The following is a 20,019-nucleotide window of genomic DNA, read 5'->3' as shown; positions in this document are numbered from 1 at the left end:
TTTTCAAATTTGGTTTCATCCGGATTTTAGTTAACTAGAGGCAATTCTTTTGTTATTGTCCCTGAAAAAAAATCTTAGTCAAGGGCTATATCAGCTTTTGGGGGGTTTGGGGGGAGGAGGAAGTAGGTGGATCTGTGATTTCAAGGTCATCCTGGTCCACAAATTGAGTTCCAGGATAGCTAGGGCTGCACAGAGAAACCCTGTCTGGGGGGCGGGGGGGGATAGAAATTAAGATAAAATAAAATTTATTTATTAATATCTTTACTTGTGGCATTCAGGGTACAGCTACATATTATATTTTTTCAACTCTTTCAATTATTTTTTATAAATTAGAAATTTCTATTACTTATTACATTAAAACAGCCAGGCGTGTGACACACACTTGTAGTCCGAGTACTTAGGTGGAAGTAAGAGGATCAAGAGTTCAGGCCAACTACAGCTAGCTGTGTAGACGTTGAAAGCCAACTACAGCTAGCTGCGTAGATGTTGAAAGCCAACTACAGCTAGCTGTGTAGACGTTGAAAGCCAACTACAGCTAGCTGTGTAGACGTTGAAAGCCAACTACAGCTAGCTGTGTAGACGTTGAAAGCCAGCTAGTTCTACAAGAGACCCTGTCTCCAAAGCAAACAAATAAAAGATAAATGTAAAACATAGTTCCAGAGCTAAAAAATAAATATGTCTCTTAGTAACTGTAACTCTACCAAATGGTAGTTAAATCTTACTCATGAAGAAAAAAATTCATTGTTTGTTATCAAAAACCTGTGCTGTGTATAAACTTAAATTCTTTGTTTGTTTGTTTTGTTTTTTGAGCTGGGGTTTCTCTGTAGCTTTGGAGCCTGTCCTGGAACTAGCTCTTGTAGATCAGGCTGGCCTCGAACTCAAAGAGATCCACCTGCCTCTGCCTCCTGAGTGCTGGGATTAAAGCATGTGCCACCACTGCCCAGCAGAAACTTAAATTCTAAAGTAGTTTTTTGCCGGGCGGTGGTGGCGCACGCCTTTAATCCCAGCACTCGGGAGGCAGAGGCAGGAGGATCTCTGTGAGTTCAAGACCAGCCTGGTCTACAAGAGCTAGTTCCAGGACAGGCTCCAAAACCACAGAGAAACCCTGTCTCGAAAAAAACAAAAAACAAAAAAACAAAAAAAAATTCTAAAGTAGTTTTTAAACTTTCAAATATGTATCACATCCTAACAGTTTCTGTATTCTGTTTTTTACTATTGTGACCTTTTAAATAGTATTAATAGAAAGTTCTACTGGAGAATAAAATTTATGTTGCTGTTTTTACTTTCATGGTTCATTGACTTCCTACCCCCATGTGACTTTTAGAGAAAGAGAGAGAGTATGTGTGTTCATGCTGGCTCTAGAACAGGCCACAAAGCTTATGTGGAGGTCAGAGGACACCTTGGGGATAGTTCATAATCTCTCTCTCTACTGTTCAGGTCCTGGAGATCAAACTAAAGTCATCAGACTTGGCAGTCAACATCCTTACCCCACTAAGTGATTTTTATTTGTTATTGTTTTGAGATTTTTGTTTTTTTTTTGTTTTTTTTTGAGACAGGGTCTCACTGTAGACCAGGCTAGCCTCCAGCTCACAGAGATCCACCTGCGTCTGCCTCCTGAGAACTGGGATTAAAGATGTGTGCTACCACCACCTGGCTAAGAAACTTCTTTATGTTGAAGCACAGTATCATGGGTCCAGTATGCCCTCTGGAACAAGTCCGTTCCTTGTGGAGCTTGTTTGTTTGAGATGGAATCTAGCCAGATAGTCCAGGCTAGCTTGGAACTTCCACCACTTCCGTAGTAGAATTCTGAATATGTCCTACCATACCTAACCAACACACATAGTTCTTATGAGCTAGTGTGCAATTTTCTTATTGTTTATTTGTTTAATAAATTTACTTAGGGCCTATTATATATACTAAGCATTAAGTAAAATAGATAAAACATTTTATTTAAAACCTTAAGGTAAGACTGGGGGGATTGTTTGATTGATAAAGTGCTTGATAGTTGTTTTAGAGTTTCTGTTGCTGTGAAGAGACACCAAGACCACAGCAACTCTTACAAAGAAAACATTTAGTTGTGACTGTAGACGTAAGTTTCTGTCCTGCCCAGTCAGTCCCTCAGCCCATTCTGTCCCAAAGAAATATACAGAGGCTTATATTACTTATAAACTGTTTGGCCTATTAGCTCAGGCTTAGTATTAACTAGATTTTACAATTTAAATTAACCCATAATTCTTGTCTATGTTTAGCCACATGGCTTTTTACACACCTTTTCTCAATGCAGCATTCTCATCTTGTTTCCTCTGTGTCTGAATTGCAACTGCAATTCTTCTTCTGACCTTTCTTCTTCGCAGAATTTTCCTAGTCTGGTTGCCCCACCTATACTTTCTGCCTGGCTACTGACCAATCAACGTTTTATTAAACCAATATGAGTGACAAATCTTTACAGTGTACAAAAGTATTATATCACAGCAGTGCTTACAGTTCAGAGGTTCTGTCCATTATCATCATGGCAGGACATGGCAGTGTACAGGCAGACATAGTGCTGGAGAGGTAGCTGAGAATTCTACATCTGGATGTGCAGGCAGCATAAGTGAATGCCTAGGCCTAGCTTGAGCATCTGAGACCCCAAAGCCCATCCCCACAGTGACACACTTCCTCCAAAAAGCCTACTCTAACAAGGCCATATCTCCTAATAGTGCACTCCTATGGGCCAAGGATTCAAACACATGAGTCTATGGGTCCATTCCTGTTCAAACCACTACAGTGACTAAAGGAGATACCCAGGGTCAGCCTCTATTTTCACATGCCCAGCTTCATGCGTATACACACACACACACACACACACACACACACACACACACACACCTAAACTACCACCATCAACACCAACATCAACAGGATAATGCTATAAAACAAGTACTTAAAGTATTCCCTGGTTATTGTTGAAAAAGAAACTATAGTAGCTTCAAGGCAATAGAGATTAACTTTGGAGTAAGAAGTAAGGAAATTCTCTACTACAGATCAAGCTTGACTTTTTACCTAATGAGGAGGGCTGGGTTGGAATGAAGCTGTCAGCAGTACAGCCACTTGGCAACATGCCCAATATTATACATGATCTAGTGCAAAGCCTTTTGGTACAGCACAATACTCATTAGTATGATTGACCCCAAGTTACATGAAGTAATGCGAAAACTAGAGGTATACAAGTTGGAGCTAAATTTATATGACCAGGTAAGTTGAATATAGTCAATGGGGATGACAGCAGTGCATGGAACAGCTTTTCCTCAGTATTGGGGATTGCTTCTGGCTATCATATGATAGCATATGAGCATTGCTGGGCAAATGCTCTCACAACTAAGATACATTTCTAACCTTCATTTGTTTTAAGGTAGCTTCTCAGTAATTTGTCCAGACTAGCTCTGAACTCATCTGTCCTCTTCCTTACTCTCTTATAGAATTGACCTGTACTACCAGACCTATCATCTCGTCCCCCGCTCTCCAATGAACAAAGTCAGTTTTATTAATGCTTAATCATTTTGAGTTGGGAGGGATCAGTCAAAGGATCACATATAGCTCAGGCTGATGTTTTCTTGTAGCTGAGGAATCTTGACCTTTTGTGAACACCTCCTCAGCACTGGGAATACAGATGTGTTCACTGGTTTTATGTGATGCTGGTGATCAGCTCCGGGCTTCATGAAAGCACTCTACCAATTGAGCCAGATCCCTGGCATCCTCCTTCTTAAAAACAACAACAAAGCTAAAACATGCTTAGAGTTGTGTTTCAGAATAGTAAGTAGTCAGTGTGGCAGATATTTGGGGACTTGAGAAACTGAGGCCTAGAGACAGCTGTAGTAGTGAGAGAGTAGTACTTGATATTACAAAGTGCAGTGTCTAGGATATGTAAGTAATAATAAGTAAGACATTCGTTTTGTCAGATAGAATGGCTAATAAGTGGAGTGACGCATGATTTATGTTATTGGCCTTTAATGAAACCTAGTAAAAGTAAATTTTGAAACCTGACTCTTCTTTTGAGGGAAGTAAAATGACATGAAACTACTTACATGGAAAGTTAGACCTTTACTGTATTTCGTAAGGAATTTCTTGAGTCTGGGAAGAGTCAGAGAAGCTATTAAGCCAGTGCTGTGAATATGAAAGGAAACAGCTTCTGGGAAAAGCCTGAGAGTGCAGAGTTGTCTGTACATCAGTGTGTCCTTTCTGTATGCTGCTCCTTAACTAAATTGTGACAGTTACAACAGTTAACTGTTTTTGAGAATCAGTAAGCTAAAGTCAAAGTGTTGAGACTTACATACACACTTGTGTGTGTATGTGTGTTTGTTTGTTTGTTTGTGTGTGTGTCTGTGCCCGTCTGTTAAGTTCAAATCTATTTGAAGTTAAGAACTGTATTTTTTTATTTTTTTCCTCTGTATATAGACATAGACTATTGGGTTAAAATGGTGGGGAGGGGGGCAAGAGAGATGGCCCAGCAGTTAAGAGTGCTTATTGCTTCTGTAGGGATCCAGGTTCTGTTCCCAGTTCCTACATGGAGGCTCACAAGCATTGTAACTACAGTTCTAAAGAATCTGATGTCCTCTCCTGGCCTTTGTGGGTACCAGACACGACATGATACATAGACAAACATGCAGGCAAAACATCCATATAAATAAAATAAATCAGAATCTCTCTCAGTCTCAGTTTCTCTGTGTCTGTCCCTGTGCTGGATAGTTTTATGCCAACCTGACACAAGCAAGAATCATTTGAGAGGTGATGAGAACCTTAATTGAGAAAATGTTTCCATAAGATCGAACTGTAGGCAAGCCTGTAGGACATTTTCTTAATTAGTGATTTAAGTGGGAGAGCTCAGCCCATTGTGGATGAGGGCATCCCTGGACTGTTGTCCTGAGTTCCATAAAAAAGCAGGCTGAGCAAGCCATGGGGAGAAAGCTAGTAAGCAGCACTCCTCCATGACCTCTGCATCAGCTCCTGCCTCCAGGTTCTTGCCCTGCTTGAGTTCCTGTCCTGATTTCCTTTGATGATGCATAGTGATGTGGAAACATAAGCCGAAAATACCCTTCCTTCCAAAGTTGCTTTGGGTATGGTGTCTCATTGCAGCACTGATGAAACCCTATAATATAACTAAGACAGTCTCTCTGTGTGTGTATGTTTATTGTGTCTGTCAGTCTGTATGTTGCCCATCCCACTCCAGAGAGATGGCCTGCATTTGATTTTCCATACACTTTTGTACCCCAATACAAAAGAGGGAAGAAGGCAACAAAAGACTTCTTTAACCTGATACAAAGGACAACTCCACCAGTTACTTGCTTTAACACTTTGAGACATCAAGTCCTTAGCATTCTGTTGTTTAGGCTGAGAAACTACCCTAGACCAAGTATCCTGAAGGCAACCCTTCCCCCAGGTAACCTCATATTACAGAAGAAGAAACAAAGTATGCTTGCATATCCTGACCATCTGTAAGGATGGAAATAGACTCACATTTTTGGGCCTCCACACTTGTGGCCTCCTACATTCATGTAAGTACGTTGACTCTAAAAGTATCTTACTAGTGTGAATTCATTATACCTCATGTTGGGTTTCATAAGTATTTTATGTATTCTCTTTTAGCCCCTGCATTGTTTCCCTTCATTCAGTCTTTTTTTTTATTGATATTTATTGAGTTCTACATTTTTCTTTGCTCTCCTCCCTGCCTCTCCCCTTCCCCCTTCAACCCACACGTAAGGCCCCCATGCTACCAATTTACTCAGGAGATCTTGTCTTTATCTACTTTCTACTTCCCATGTAGATTAGATATATAAGTCTCTCTTAGTGTCTTCATTGTTGTCTGAGTTCTCTGGGATTGTGGTATGTAGGCTGGCTTTCTTTGCTTTATGTTTAAGAACCACCTATGAATGAGTACATGTGATAATTGTCTTTCTGTGTCTGGGTTACATCACTCAAAATAATGTTTTCTAGCTCCATCCATTTGTCTGCAAAATTCAAGATGTTGTTATTTTTTTCTGCTGTGTAGTACTCCATTGTGTAAATGTACCACATTTTCCTTATCCATTCTTTGGTCGAGGGGCATTTAGGCTGTTTCCAAGTTCTGGCTATGACAAACAAAGCTGCTATGAACATAGTTGAGCTTGTGTCCTTGTGGCACGATTGAGCATCCTTTGGATATATACCCAAAAGTGGTATTACTGGGTCTTGAGGAAGGTTGTTTCCTAATTTTCTGAGAAATGGCCACACTGACATCCAAAGAGGTTGTACCAGCTTGAACTCCCACCAGAAATGCAGAAGTGTTCCCTTTTCCCCACAACCTCTCCAGCATAAGTTGTCATTAGTGGTTTTTTTTGGGGGGGGGTGGTTTTTCGAGACAGGGTTTCTCTGTAGCTTTGGAGCCTGTCTTGGAACTAGCTCTTGTAGACCAGGTTGGTCTCGAACTCATAAAGATTTGCCTGCCTCTGCCTCCCAAGTGCTGGGATTAAATGCGTGTGCCACCACTGCCTGGCCTGTCATCAGTGTTTTTGATCTTGGCCATTCTTACAGGTCTAAGATGGAATCTCAGAGTTGTTTTGATTTGCATTTCTCTGATGGCTAAGGATGCTGAACATTTCCTTTAAGTGTCTTTCAGCCATTTTAGATTCCTCTGTTGAGAGTTCTCTGTTTAGGCCTGTACTCCATTTTTTTAATTGGATTATGTGTTCTTTTAGTATCCAATTTCTTGAGTTCTTTGTATATTTTGAAGATCAGACCTCTGCCTGATGTGGGGTTAGTGAAGATCTTTAACTGATGAGTCTATTTCCTCTTATCTTCAGTCTTCAGTGCTTGGAGATTCTCTCTTCCAGCTCTTGTATTCTGCTGTTCATACCTGTGTTTATGGTTCCTGATCTTTTTCTCATGATTTCTGTTTCTATAAATCCTTCAGTTTGTGTTTTCTTTATTGTTTATATTTCAGTTTTCAAGTCCTGAATAGTTTCTTTTATATGTTTGATTTCTTTTTCTTGGTTTTCTTTAAGTGATTTGCTGATATCTTCCAATTTTTTGTTTGTCTTTTCCTCAATTTCTTTTTTTTTTAAGATTTATTTATGTATACAGTGTTCTACCTGCATGTAAGCCTGCACACCAGAAGAGGGTATCATATCTCGTTACAGATGGTTGTGAGCCACTATGTGGGGGCTGGGAATTGAACTCAGGACTTCTGGAAGAGCAATCAGTGCTCTTAACTTCTGAGCCATCTTTCCAGCGCTTCCTCAATTTCTTTAAGGGAATTTCTCATTTCATCTTTAAGGATTTCAAACATTCTCTTGAAGTTATTTTTTAGTTCATTTTCTTCTGGTTAATCCATATTTGGTTGTTCATGTCTTGCTGTTGTGGGGTCTTTAGGTGTTGTGTTGTTCTTTGTGATGTAGCGTGTGATCTTACCTTTTCTATTCATCTTTTCCTCTAATATGTGTGGTTGGGGCTGTCTGAGATTCTGTTGAATATCTTGTAGGTGCCAGTGAATCCAAAGCTCAGACGGTTGTTCCTTGTGGTACAGTCAGCGTCACAGTTCTAGTTACCTTGTTGGTTACTCAGTGTTCCTGGAGATAGCTCAGTGCTCCTGTGCCTTGCTCTGCTCACTTGCAGTTTGCTGTCTCGGGCCTACTTTGGCCTAGGTTGCTGGCTGTGTCCTGTTTCTGTAAATCCTGGTGGATCCCCTCCTGCAGAACTCCCTGGCTTAGAGTTGAACCTGTTCTGGTGGAGATCGCTGACTCTGGATTTAGTTACCGGCTCAATCCTGATCTGCTAGTGTCCTGGGACTGGGTTGGCTTCCTGGACTAGATTTGCTCCTGGCTTCTGTTCCCCCAAAATAATTAATTTTAAATTGTTACACATATATACAAGTGTCTGGATAGGTTTGTGCACATGAGTGAATTGTTTGTCTCTCTCTCACTTCATCTCCCTCTTCTTTTTTTGTTAGATCTTCCATGAGAGACAACTTTCTTCCATAATTGCATGCTGGCCTTTCTGCAATAAGCTTTGTTATATAGTTGTTTTAAGAAAAGCAATTAATTACTGTGGTACAGCAGTAGATGTACTTTTATTACAAATATTTTAAAAAGTATTACTAAAGGTAATTAAATAGTAATTTTTCAAAATATTCTAATACCTGGGACTAGAGAGATGACTAGGTAATTAAGGGCTCTTTTTTTTCTAAATTTTATTGAGCTCTACATTTTTCTCTGCTCCGCTCCTTTTCTCTCCCCTCCCCTTCAACTCTCTCCCATGGCTCCCATGCTCCCAGTTTACTCAGGAGATCCATGTATGTCTCTCTTAGGGTCCTCAAGGGCTCTTATTATTCTGACAAAGGACTCAGATTTGATTTCCACCAACTATATGGTGGCTCATAGCCATCTGTATCTCTAATTCCAGGGGTTCTAATGCTCTTCTCACTTCCAGAAGTTCCTGCATGTTCATGGTGCACATGCATACATTCAGACATGTAACACATATATACAAAATAGGATAACTATTTTTAAATAAATAAATATTTAGGTGTGTGTATATATACACATATATATTATTACCTAAGCTCTTAAACTCTCAAAGATTCTTGGCTTTTGAAGTCAAGTATCTGAGTCATGAATTTAAAGTGAATATATTTAATTTATGCCTTTTACCTTTCCTTATTGTTTGTTTGTCAGCATTTTTGTGAATAACTCAACATGGTGGCATGTGCCTATAAACCCAGTACTTGGGAGGTGGAGGCAGGAGGATCAGGAGTTCATTGTCATCATAGGCTATATAAGTAGTTGGAGGTCAGCCTGGGTAACCTCTTGCCTGGAAAAAAAATCTGTATTTCTGATTCTACTAATACATCTGTATAAGTCAGGTATTCTTAACTGAGTTATGCTGTTCTAAACAATATTTGTATAAGTAGTAGGAATAATTTTATTTAAAAGTATTTTAAATTTGCTTTAGAAATAAATATACTTAAAAAGTTACTACTTAACTGTTTCCTGGTTATGGAAAAGCAATTTGTGTAAACTTTCTGTTTTTCAGAAACCTTTTTCCAAAAAGGACGAAGGAACTCAAATCAGTTGTTCATAGTGCTCCTGGATGGAAGTTATTTGGTAAAGTTCCTCCCAGAGAAAATCTTCAAAAAACATCCAAAATTATTCAGCAGGTAAGTACTCATCTGAGCATGCAGTTTCAGAGCTCTTAAAGCATCGCTCGGCGCTTGGCTAGCTGCTCAGCACATGGGGGCCAGTGTAGCAGGACCACCCCAAATTTAAGGCTACACTAAGCTACACAGTGAATACAAGGCCAACTTGGGCTACATAATGGGGCCTGTCTCAGATAAAGCAGTGTGACAAAGCATTGTTTTATTTTTTAAATGTTTTTTAAAAATAAATTTTTAAAGCATTTATTTTTATCTCTTGTATATGAATATTTTGCCTGTATGTTTGTAAGTGCACCATGCATGTACCTCGTACCAACAGGGGTTAAAAAAAACAAAACAAAACAAAAGTCACCAGGTCCCCTGGACTGGAGTTATAATGAATGTGAGCTGGGATGGTACTGGGTCCTCTACAAGAGCAGTAAGCTCTTTTAACCATTAACAGCCCCCAAGCATTATTTTCTTGAAAATGAACCATTTTCATTTTTCTAGATACAAACTTGGAAATTGTAGGTACTTACTGTAGTTGTCTTATGTTTTCTTAAAAGACAAGCCACAGTATTTCTGATAACATGTTAAGATTGTGAAAATTCTTTGAAGTAGTAAGACATTGATTCACTTTCTGGTTATCCTTGAGTGTCTGAAGGGTAGAGGACACCGAGCTTAGCTCCTCACTCTGACTGCGTACTTTATCTACCAGAGATGTGGTGACCATTCTTCTGTGAACAATGGAGCTGGGACAAAAGGTTGAGGGCTGCCCCTTTGTTCCTGAAGCTTCTCTGCTTTCTGTCTGTGCTGAAAGGTTCTGCCATTGAGCATTGCCTTGTAATTGCTTCCTAGTCATTTAGAAGCAAAGTCTTTTTAATATTTGCATTACCAACCATATGAATTCCTAGAACTTATTTTGACTCCTAAACTCGTGGTACTCAGCACTCGATTAATGAGACTGGAAAGTGGTGAACCTGGCTCAGTTCGGACTGTTCTAAAATTCTGAATTGTTGTTTAAAAGGAATTTTTAAGCGTGACATGGTGGTGCACCCCTTTAATCCTGACATTTACACTTGGGAGACAGCAGTAAGCAGATCTCTGTGAGTTCAAGGCCAGTCTGATTTACATAGCAAGTTCCAGGCTAGCCAGTCCTGCATAGGGAAACCCTGTCTCTAAATAAGTAAATTCTGTTTTCTCTTGTTCAGTTATAGTTTCCAGATTTAATATAGCCAGCATCTATAAAATTTTTTTTTGTTTTTTTTTGTTTGTTTTTTTGAGACAGGGTTTCTCTGTGGTTTTGGAGCCTGTCCTGGAACTAGCTCTTGTAGACCAGGCTGGTCTCGAACTCACAGAGATCCGCCTGCCTCTGCCTCCCGAGTGCTGGGATTAAAGGCGTGCGCCACCACCGCCCGGCTTATAAAAATGTTAAAACTTTTACCATTATTCATATTAGAAAAATATCTCTAAGGAGTTAATAATGTTTCTTTTGTTTCCCAAGTAATAATTATTTGTTTTTTAGATTTCATCCTAGTAATAGTTTTTGGATTTCTAAGAACACGACTAGGTGTGGTGGCACCTGCTCATAATTCTCAGCTCCCTGGAGCACAGGGAGGAGGGAGGAATGCAGCAAGTGCAAGGGCAACCTAATCAGCAGTAATGCTTGTTAGACTCTGTTTCAGAAACAGAGACACAAATGAACAAAGATTAAAGCACTGTAGTGTCAGGGGCTGTTGTTCAGCTTGCTAGCATTCCTCAGCACTGCATAAACTGGGTTAGTGGTGTATGTGTGAAAGCCCCAAGCTTTATATGGAGCTTGCAGCCACCCTGGGCTATTATACCCTGTTTAAAAAAAACAAACAAACAAAAAAGAGACATGATTAGTTTCATTTACAGATATTAAAATAGTAGTTTATTGCTGCTTTAGAGTGCTATGATTCCCAAATCTTATGCCTACATACTTTGGTATGCAGAGGAGACACATGAGTTATTTTTATTTTTGATGTAGAATCAATAGAATCCCACTTTTGTCAGGCAGGGTGTAGCTGTTAATAAAGAAGTTGTTTTAATATTAAGTGATACTAAATTCTTTTCAATGACATTATCATTGTCAATGGTTTTTCTGAGATAAGTATGAGAAAAATACAGGAACTATATAAAAATAGTAATGAATTTAAAATAAGGGTGATAGATGTGACAAGTCTTTCTCTGTCCTACCAGCTTCCAAATAATGACACGGAGATGTCTTATTAATTACAAATGTTGGCCTTTGGCTTAGGCTTGTCTCAACTAGCTCTTCTTTTTATTTTAATTTTGTTTTTATTTTACATACCAGCTCCAGTTCATCCTTATTTTCCTTTTTCCACTCACCTATCTCCCCCATCTCACCTCCATCCACTCCTCAGAGGCTCTAAGCCTCCCTTGGGGAGCCAGCAAGGTCTGGCATACCAAGTTGAGGCAGAACCAATCCTCTTCCTCCTGTATGTAAAGTATTCCACCATAGGGAATGGACTGTAAAGGGCCAGTTCATATACCCAGGATAAGACCTGGTTCCACTGCTAGTCCTATAATGGCTCCCTCTATCAAGATAATCTCTCATTACTCCCCCTCTCCATCCCTCCCCAACTCAGCCATCTTGAACCCTCATGTTTCCACTTCCTCCCATCCCCTTTCATCCCCCCTCCCAGTTTACCCAGGATATCTTAACTATTTACCTTTCCTGGGGCCCTCCATGTTTGTCCCTCTTAGAGTCCTCCTTTTTACCTAGCTTCTCTGGGGTTGTAGATTGTAGCCTTGCTTTATATATATCTATTTATGAGTGAGTACATACTGTTTGTCTTTCCGGGTCTGGGTTACCTCACTCAGGATTTTTTTTTAGAGTTCCATCCATTTGCATGCAAATTTCAAGATGTCAGTTTTTTTTTTCCTGCTGAGTAATACTCTATTGTATAAGTGTCCACATTTTCTTTATCTAGTTTTCAGATGAGGGGCATCTAGGTTGTTTCCACGTTCTGGCTATTACAAATAATGTTGCTATGAACATAGTTTAGCAAATGTCCTTGTGATATGATTGTGTATTCTTGTGGTATGATAGTGGTATTGCTGGGTCTTGAGGTAGATTGATTCCCAATTTTTTGAGAAATCGCCATATTGATTTCCAAAATGGCTGTACAGGTTTGTACTCCCACCAGTAGTGGGGAAGTGTTCCCCTTACTTCCACATCTTCTCCAGCATTAGGTACCATCAGTCTTTTTGATCTTAGCCATTCTGACAGGTGTAACATGGTATCTCAGAGTTGTTTTGATTTGCATTTCTCTGATGGCTAAGAATGTTGAGCGAATCCTTAACTGTCTTTTAGCCATTTGAGTTTCTCCTGTTGAGAATTCTGTTTAGATATATCTGTACTCCATTTTTTTAATTGAATTATTTGGTATTTTTGATGTCTAGTTTCTTGAGTTCTTTGTATGTTTTGGAAATCAACCTTCTGTCAGATGTGGGGTTGATAAAGATCTTTTCCCAGTTTTTAGGCTGCTGTTTTGTCTTATTGACCATGTCCTTTGCTTAATAGAAGCTTCTCAGTTTCAGGTCCCATTTATTAATTGTTGCTCTCAGTGTCTGTGCTACTGGAGTTATATTTAGGAAGTGGTTTCCTGTGTCCATGCATTCAAAGCTACTTCCCACTTTCTCTTCTATCAAGTTCTGTGTAACTGGATTTATATTGAGGTCTTTGATCCATTTGGACTTGAGTTTTGTGCATGGTGATAGATATGGATCTATTTGCATTTTTCTACATGTTATGCCAGTTATGGCAGCACCATTTGTTAAAGATGATTTCTTCTTTTCATTGTACAATTTAGGCTTCTTTGCCAAAATCAGGTGTTACTAGGTGTGTGGATTAATATCAGGGTCTTCAATTCCATTCATCCACATGTCTGTTTTTATGCCAATACCAAGCTGTTTTTATTACTAAAGCTCTATAGTAGAGCTTGAAGTCAGTAATGGTGATGCCTCCAGAATTTCTTGTAGCATGAATAATAGAAAACAGATATTGGGGTTCAAGCTGAAAATCAGAAAAAGCAAAACAGCCAAGCCACTAGAGAGCTCTTACCTCTTTGAATTCTTCAGACTGAAAGAAAAATAGTTCCTTTCTCATCCTGCCTTATATTCCTCTCTAGTGCTGGGATTAAAGGCAGGCACCACCCTGCCTGACCTCTGTGGCTAACTAGTGTGGCTACTGGGATTAAAGGTGTGTGCTACCACTGTCTGGCCTGTATGGCTGACCAGAGTAGCTTTTTTGCATTCTGATCTTCAGGCAAGCTTTATTTATTAAAATACAAATGAAATATCACTACATTTCCTTTTCTGTCTAAAATAAAAAAAGCTATAAGTAATGTAAGAAAAGCTATATTGGGGGCTGGAGAGATGGCTTAGAGTTAAGAGCATTGGCTTCTCTTCTAGAGGTCCTGAGTTCAATTTCCAGCAACCACATAGTGTCTTACAACCATCTGTAGTGGGATCTAATGTCCTCTTCTGGTGTACATGCAGATAGAGCAGTCATACATAAAATAAATAAATAAATCTTAAAAAAGGGGGCTTTAAAAAAGAAAGAAAAGCTATATTCAGTAAGTACATTAACTATATTCAATATATACAGGCAATAAATGCATCAACAATGTTCATTTTTAATTTTGACAAATTCAGAGAAAATACTCCATATATATCCTATCTTGGTGAGTTCAAAGTCTTGTACCTAATTTATATTCTATCATAACTTACTTTCTGCATCTGGTAAACAAGGAAAACTATAACTATAAGTATCTAGTCTTCAACTCCCTCAGAGACCCAAGAAGGAAGTATTATTAACTGAGTAAGCAGGGAGTGCAAGCCAGTGACATCCAAAAATGTGAAAAATGATAGAAAGAGCTGACTGCCTAGACAGTCACCCACAGTTCCACTACAACATTGGGGCATCCATCTTTGGCCTACATTCCTAGTATATCTAACAGATTTTCTGTGAAAAAGGATTTTCTGAAGGACTGTTCCTCCTTGTCTTGGCAGTGTTTGGCAGTCACTTTGTTTTGTATCCTGCTTGTCCAATAGGATAGCATACTTTCAGCAGCTGAGGCAAAGGCCTTTTTTTGCCCAGTGGCTTACTTTGTCCTAAAGAAAGTAAGCTTCATGTGGAGTTTCTTCACTTCCCATCATCTTCTCTGAAGTAGATTTGTGCTGCCTGGAGCCGACATGTCTCATTGTCATTAAAAAAAAGGAGCCTATGTTATTAAAACATCTTAAATGTCATATTCTGTAGATCTCTGGAGTGTTTGAAGATGACCTGTCTATCTAAAATATATCTGTTTGACCTTGAAAACATACCTAATGTTTGATTACAATTGATGATTAACTACTAACCTGCATTTTCTTATTATCTTGAACAGTTGGTAATAATTTTCAAGTACTAGAAATTTGCATTACATTGTTAAATGAATGTTATAGGTATAATACCTTGAACAAGAGTAGAAATGTATGTACATTATGTTCTAGCAAAATTAACCTCAAATTTGTATCAATATACAAAAGTTGAATACAATATACAAAAATTCAATCTAATATAAAACATTTAAAACTAGTATTTGCTTTTAAAAGTAGATTCAATAATCTACCTTTTTATTTTATCATATCTATATCCTTCCTTTTTTCTTTTCAGAGTAGATTCAATAATCTACTCTTTTATCAAGTTTCTTTATTATACAGGATTGTTTTGGCTATCCTGGGTGTTTTGTTTTTCCATATGAAGATGAGTGTTGTTCTTTCAAGGATACAAGAGCATTATTCCACAGCAAAGTCAGGTGTTATTCTGATAGGTCTTCCTTTATATGTTACTTTACCTTTTTTCTTTGTAGCTCTTAATATTCTGTCTTTATTCTGTATGTTTAGTGTTATTATTATATGGAGAGGGGATTTTTTTTGGAGTCCAGTCTGTTTGGTGTTTTGTAAGCTTCTTGTAACTTAATAGGCATATCCTTCTTTAGGTTGGGAAAGTTTACTTCTTTGATTTTGTTGAATATATTTTCTGTGCCTTTAATCTGTTCTTCTTCTTCTATCCCTATTATTCTTAGGTTTGGTCTTTTTATGGTGTCCCAGATTTTCTGGATGCTTATTATTAAGAATTGTTGGATTTAATGTTTTCTTTGACTGATGAATTTATTTCCTCTATTGTGTCTTTAATGCCTGAGATTCTCTCTTCCATCTCTTGTATTCTGTTGGTTATGCTTGCATCTACAGTTCTTGTTTGTTTACCCATATTTTCCATTTCCAAAAGTCCCTCGGAGGCCGGGCAGTGGTGGCGCATGCCTTTAATCCTAGCACTTGGGAGGCAGAGATAGGCAGATCTCTGTGAGTTCGAGACCAGGAGACCAGCCTGGTCTACAAGAGCTAGTTCCAGGACAGGCTCCAAAACCACAGAGAAACCCTGTCTCGAAAAACCAAAAAAAAAAAAAAAAAAAAAAAAGTCCCTTGGTTTGTATTTTCTCTGTTGTCTCTATTTCAGTTTTCAAGTCTTGAACTGTTTCTTTCATTTGTTTGATTGTTTTTTCTTGGTCTTCTTGGCTTTCTTTAAGGGATTTATTGATTTCTCCCAATTGTTGTTTTCTTTTCCTCTATTTCTTTGAGGGAATTTTTTATTTCCTCATTAAGAGCCTCTATTATCTTTATAAAGTTATTATTATTTTTTTTGTGGGTGGTTTTTGAGACAGCGTTTCTCTGTAGCTTTGGAGCCTGTCCTGGAACTCTCTCTGTAGACTAGACTGGCCTCAAACTCTGTTTGCCTGTGCCTCCCAGGGATTAAAGACTTGCACCATGACTGCTCAGTCATAAATTTATTTTTAAGGATTTTCTTCTGCTTCATCTGCGTTGGGATATTCAGGTCCTGCTGCTGTAGAACCACTAGTTTCTGGTGCTGCCAGATTGTTCTTTATGTTGTTGAATGTATTCTTATACTGCCATCTACCCATCTCTTCCTCCTGTCACTACAGGTAGAACCTGTGGCTCCTCCAGTGGTCACTCTTCCCCCAGGTGTATGTGAGGTCTATGATTTTGTTGGTTGCTGATGGTGGGGGATGGTTGGGTTGGGGTAGGGGTGGGCTGCTGCTGCCTGGTCAGTGGGATTGCAGTAGTTGGGGGAGGGACATGAGATGTGCCCTAGGGGGCTAAGACCTAGAGAGCAGGGCTGTCCAGCTGGGAGCTCAGAGACTCACCTCTTCTTCCAGGTGCTGGTGGGACTTGTGGCTCTGGTGATCACTGAAGCTGTAGGGGATAGTTGGGAAAGGGCGGGGATGATATTGCCGCTGGCTGGCTGGCTGGTGCTGTGGTAAGTGGTGGTGGGTCACAGGATGTGCCCTTGGGGGCTAGAGCCTAGAAAGCATACACTCACCTCTTCCTCCAGTTGTAGGGCCTGCTGATATGGCAGCTGATGGTTGCAGGGGTAGGGGGTATGCTGCTGCCTGGTTTCTGGGGCTGCAGTAGGTGGGGGGGGGGCATGGGATGTGCCCCTGAGGGCTAGGACCTAGAAAGCAGCTAGCTCTTATAACTGAAGTTAACCCATAAAAGTATGGGGGTGATGGTGTTTCTAGACAGGGTTTCTCTGTGTAGCTTTTGGAGCCTGTCCTGGAACTCACTCTATAGATCAGGCAGGCCTTGAACTCACAGAGATTATCTGCTTGCCTCTGCCTCCTGAGTGCTGGATTAAAGGCGTGCACCACTACTGCCTGGCTCATATTTTTTTTAAGATTTATTTATTATGTATACTGTGTTCTGCCTGCATGCTAGAAGGCACAAAATCTCATTATAGATGGTTGTGAGCCACCATGTAGTTGCTGGGAATTAAACTCAGGACCTCTGGAAGAGCAGCCAGTGCCCTTAGCCTCTCTATCCCCAAATTAACCCATATTTTTAAATCTATGTTTTACCAGATAGCGTTACCTCTCTTCCATCTCCTGCCTCCTCTCCATGTCTGGCTGGAGACTTTGCCTTTCTTCTTTCCAGAGACCTCTCTATCACCAGAAGCCCAGCCACACCTCCTGCCTAATTATTGGCTGTACAACTTTTTACTAAATGAATCACAGTAATATATCTTCATACAGTATACAAATATACCACAACAGATAGTGTCTAATCTTAAAACAAGATTTGGGGAGTTTGTATAGTATGCAACATACATTTGTCCAATTGTAGTGTATTTATGTAAAAATAATATCTAGAGGCTGGAGAGATAGCTGAGCAGTTAAAAGTGAGTATTGTTCTTGCAGAGGACCTGAGTTCAGTTTCTAGCACCCATATCAGGTAGCCTATCATAGCCTATCACCATTTGTAACTCTGACTCCAGGGACACTGACACTGTCTTCTAGACTCTATGGACTTATGTGCACATACCACACACACACACACACACACACACACACACACACCTAATTATATATAAAAAGCAATGGGGGCTGGAGAAATGGCTCAGTAGTTAAGAGATATCTTACTATTCTAGAGGACCCACGTTTGATTCCCAGCATATGCTTGTGACTTCACCTCCAGGGAGTCTTAACAATTCTTGCTTCTAGACCAGCTGGCCTGGGTCTGGAAAAGCCTGGGATAAAACCGGACTCTCTGAACATAGCGGACAATGAGGACTACTGAGAACTCAAGAACAATGGCAATGGGTTTCTGATCCTACTGCACGTACTGGCTTTGTGGGAGCCTAGGCAGTTTGGATGCTCAACTTACTAGACCTGGATGGAGGTGGGGGGGTTCCTTGGACTTCCCACAGGACAGGGAACCCTGATTGCTTTTCGGGCTGAGGGGGGGGACTTAATTGGGAGAGGGGGAGGGAAATGGGAGGCGGTGGCTGGGAAGAGACAGAAATCTTTAATAAATAAATAAATTTTAAAAAAAAAACAATTCTTGCTTCTGAGGACACCCCTACACATATGGCATACATAAATACATACACATAATTAAGATTAATTAAAAAGTGAATTAAAAGTGAAATAAAATCGGCATAATAGTGCATGCCTATGATTTTAATTTTGGATTTAGGATGTCTTGCAGGAATATCTTGAGTTTCAGGCCAACTGAAGCTCAAGGGAACAAAAAAGAAAATAACCTTTTCTTTTAATGTGTGTGTGTGTGTGTGTTTTAAAGAAAGAGTTTCACTTTGTAGCCCTGGCTAACGTAGAACTCACTCTTTAGATGAGGCCAGGGTCAAACTCACAGAGATTTTCCTGCCTTTGCCATCTGGGTACTGGGATTAAAATCATGCACCACTACACCTGGCTTTATGTGTATTATTTTTTTAATGCTTAGAGTTAAGATATTCTTGCCAGATTGTGGTGGTGCACGCCTTTAATTCCAGTACTTGTGAGGCAGAGGCAGGCAGATCTATGGGAGTTGCGGGCAACCTGGTCTACAGCCAAGACTGTGACACAGAGAAACCGTATCTTGAAAATAAAATAAAACCCCCCAAAACAAAACAAAAACCCACAAAAACATATTCTTTTGAAAATATTAATTTTATATATATAGGTGTTTTGTCTACTTGTATGTCTATATGTATCATGTATGCCTGGTACTTTCAGAGGTCAAAAGAGAGTGTCAGATCCCTGGGACTGGAGTTAGAGATGTGGGTTGCTGTGTGGTTCCTCTGAAAAAATAGCAAGTATTCTTAACCACTGAGCATCATTCCAGCCCCTACTACGATATTCTTCTGCTGTTGTTCTGAGATGATCTGCTTAAACCCAGGTGGACCAGGAGGTGGCTGAGGTGGAAGATGACTCTGAACTCCTGTTCTACCTGGTTTTGTCTCCATGTGGTTGGCAGACACCTGTGTGCCACCACCCTGGTTTAGACAGTACTGGGGATTGACCCTAGAGTCTCTGTTATGCTAAGTAAGCACCCTACCAGTTGAGTTTTATTGCCAGCAGTCTATTAAGATATCCTTACTGAATCCTTCAAACATGACTATTAATTAAATGGAACCATTTTTTATTTCATTTAGTTTAGAGTGTGCTATAAGAAAATTGCTACTGGGCTGGAGAGATGGCTCAGCGGTTAGGAGCACTGACTGCTCTTCCAGAGGTCCTGAGTTCAATTCCCAGCAACCACATGGTGGCTCACAATCACCTATAATGAGATCTGGTGCCCTCTTCTGGCCTACAGGCAGGAACTGTATAAATAAATAAATAAATCTTAAAAAGAAAGAAAGAAAGAAAGAAAGAAAGAAAGAAAATTGCTACTAAGACACTGAGAACATTGTTAAAAGCTCAGAACCTCTTCCATCATAAAATTTAGCACGTACTGTGAAATTAACTTTTATCTAGCTGAATGTGGTGGCTCATAACTGTATTTTTAAAACTCAGGTGCCTGAGGTGGTAGGTTGTTGTTAGTTTTGTGATTAGCTGGAGGATAGCCTGGGCTTTAAGTGGGAGGGCTATAAAGTGAGACTGTTGAAAAAGAAAACCTACCAACCAATCAAAACTTTTGTTTATAGTTTTTCTAGATCAAATTCTTCCTCAAGATACCCAACAGTTACTGAAGACTTGTTAAAGTATTCAGTCTTTTTTTTTTTTTTTTACATTTTTCATGACTAGTGTGCATATGTATGCACTTGAATACCACAATATATGTGTGGAGGGCAGAAAACAATTTGGGGAGTCCATTCTCTCTTTCTGCCAGATGTGTCCTGGAGACTCCACTCAGGTTATCAGATCCGCTGTAACTGCCTTTGCCTCCCATGACCCTCCTCCTGTGCCCTCCCTGTTTGTTTACCTCCATCTGCTATTCTGTCTCCCCAAACTGTTTTTTATTCAAGGTGGGCATGGCTTTCTCTTTAT

General features: G+C 39.7%; 1 protein-coding gene across 4 annotated transcripts in view; it reads left to right on the top strand.

Annotated features, from left to right (window-relative positions):
- Positions 1 to 20,019, top strand: part of Tbc1d12 (TBC1 domain family member 12) — a 79,372-nt gene that overhangs the window by 12,000 nt on the left and 47,353 nt on the right. For 3 of the 4 annotated variants that reach the window (XM_041661830.1, XM_041661828.1, XM_041661829.1), the window contains exon 2: positions 9,043 to 9,166. In XM_041661830.1, coding sequence (XP_041517764.1) covers positions 9,043 to 9,166 — 124 coding nt within the window. Of the gene's footprint in view, positions 1 to 9,042; positions 9,167 to 20,019 lie in introns of those variants that run through there. The other variant, XM_041661831.1, reaches the window with a different exon arrangement.

The sequence above is a fragment of the Microtus oregoni genome, unplaced genomic scaffold, assembly GCF_018167655.1.
Source record: "Microtus oregoni isolate MIOR12 unplaced genomic scaffold, Mior012 000012F_ref0000307, whole genome shotgun sequence".
Taxonomy (NCBI): domain Eukaryota; kingdom Metazoa; phylum Chordata; class Mammalia; order Rodentia; family Cricetidae; genus Microtus; species Microtus oregoni.
The sequence above is the reverse complement of the archived record's forward strand: the minus strand, read 5'-3'. Positions and strand labels throughout refer to the sequence as shown.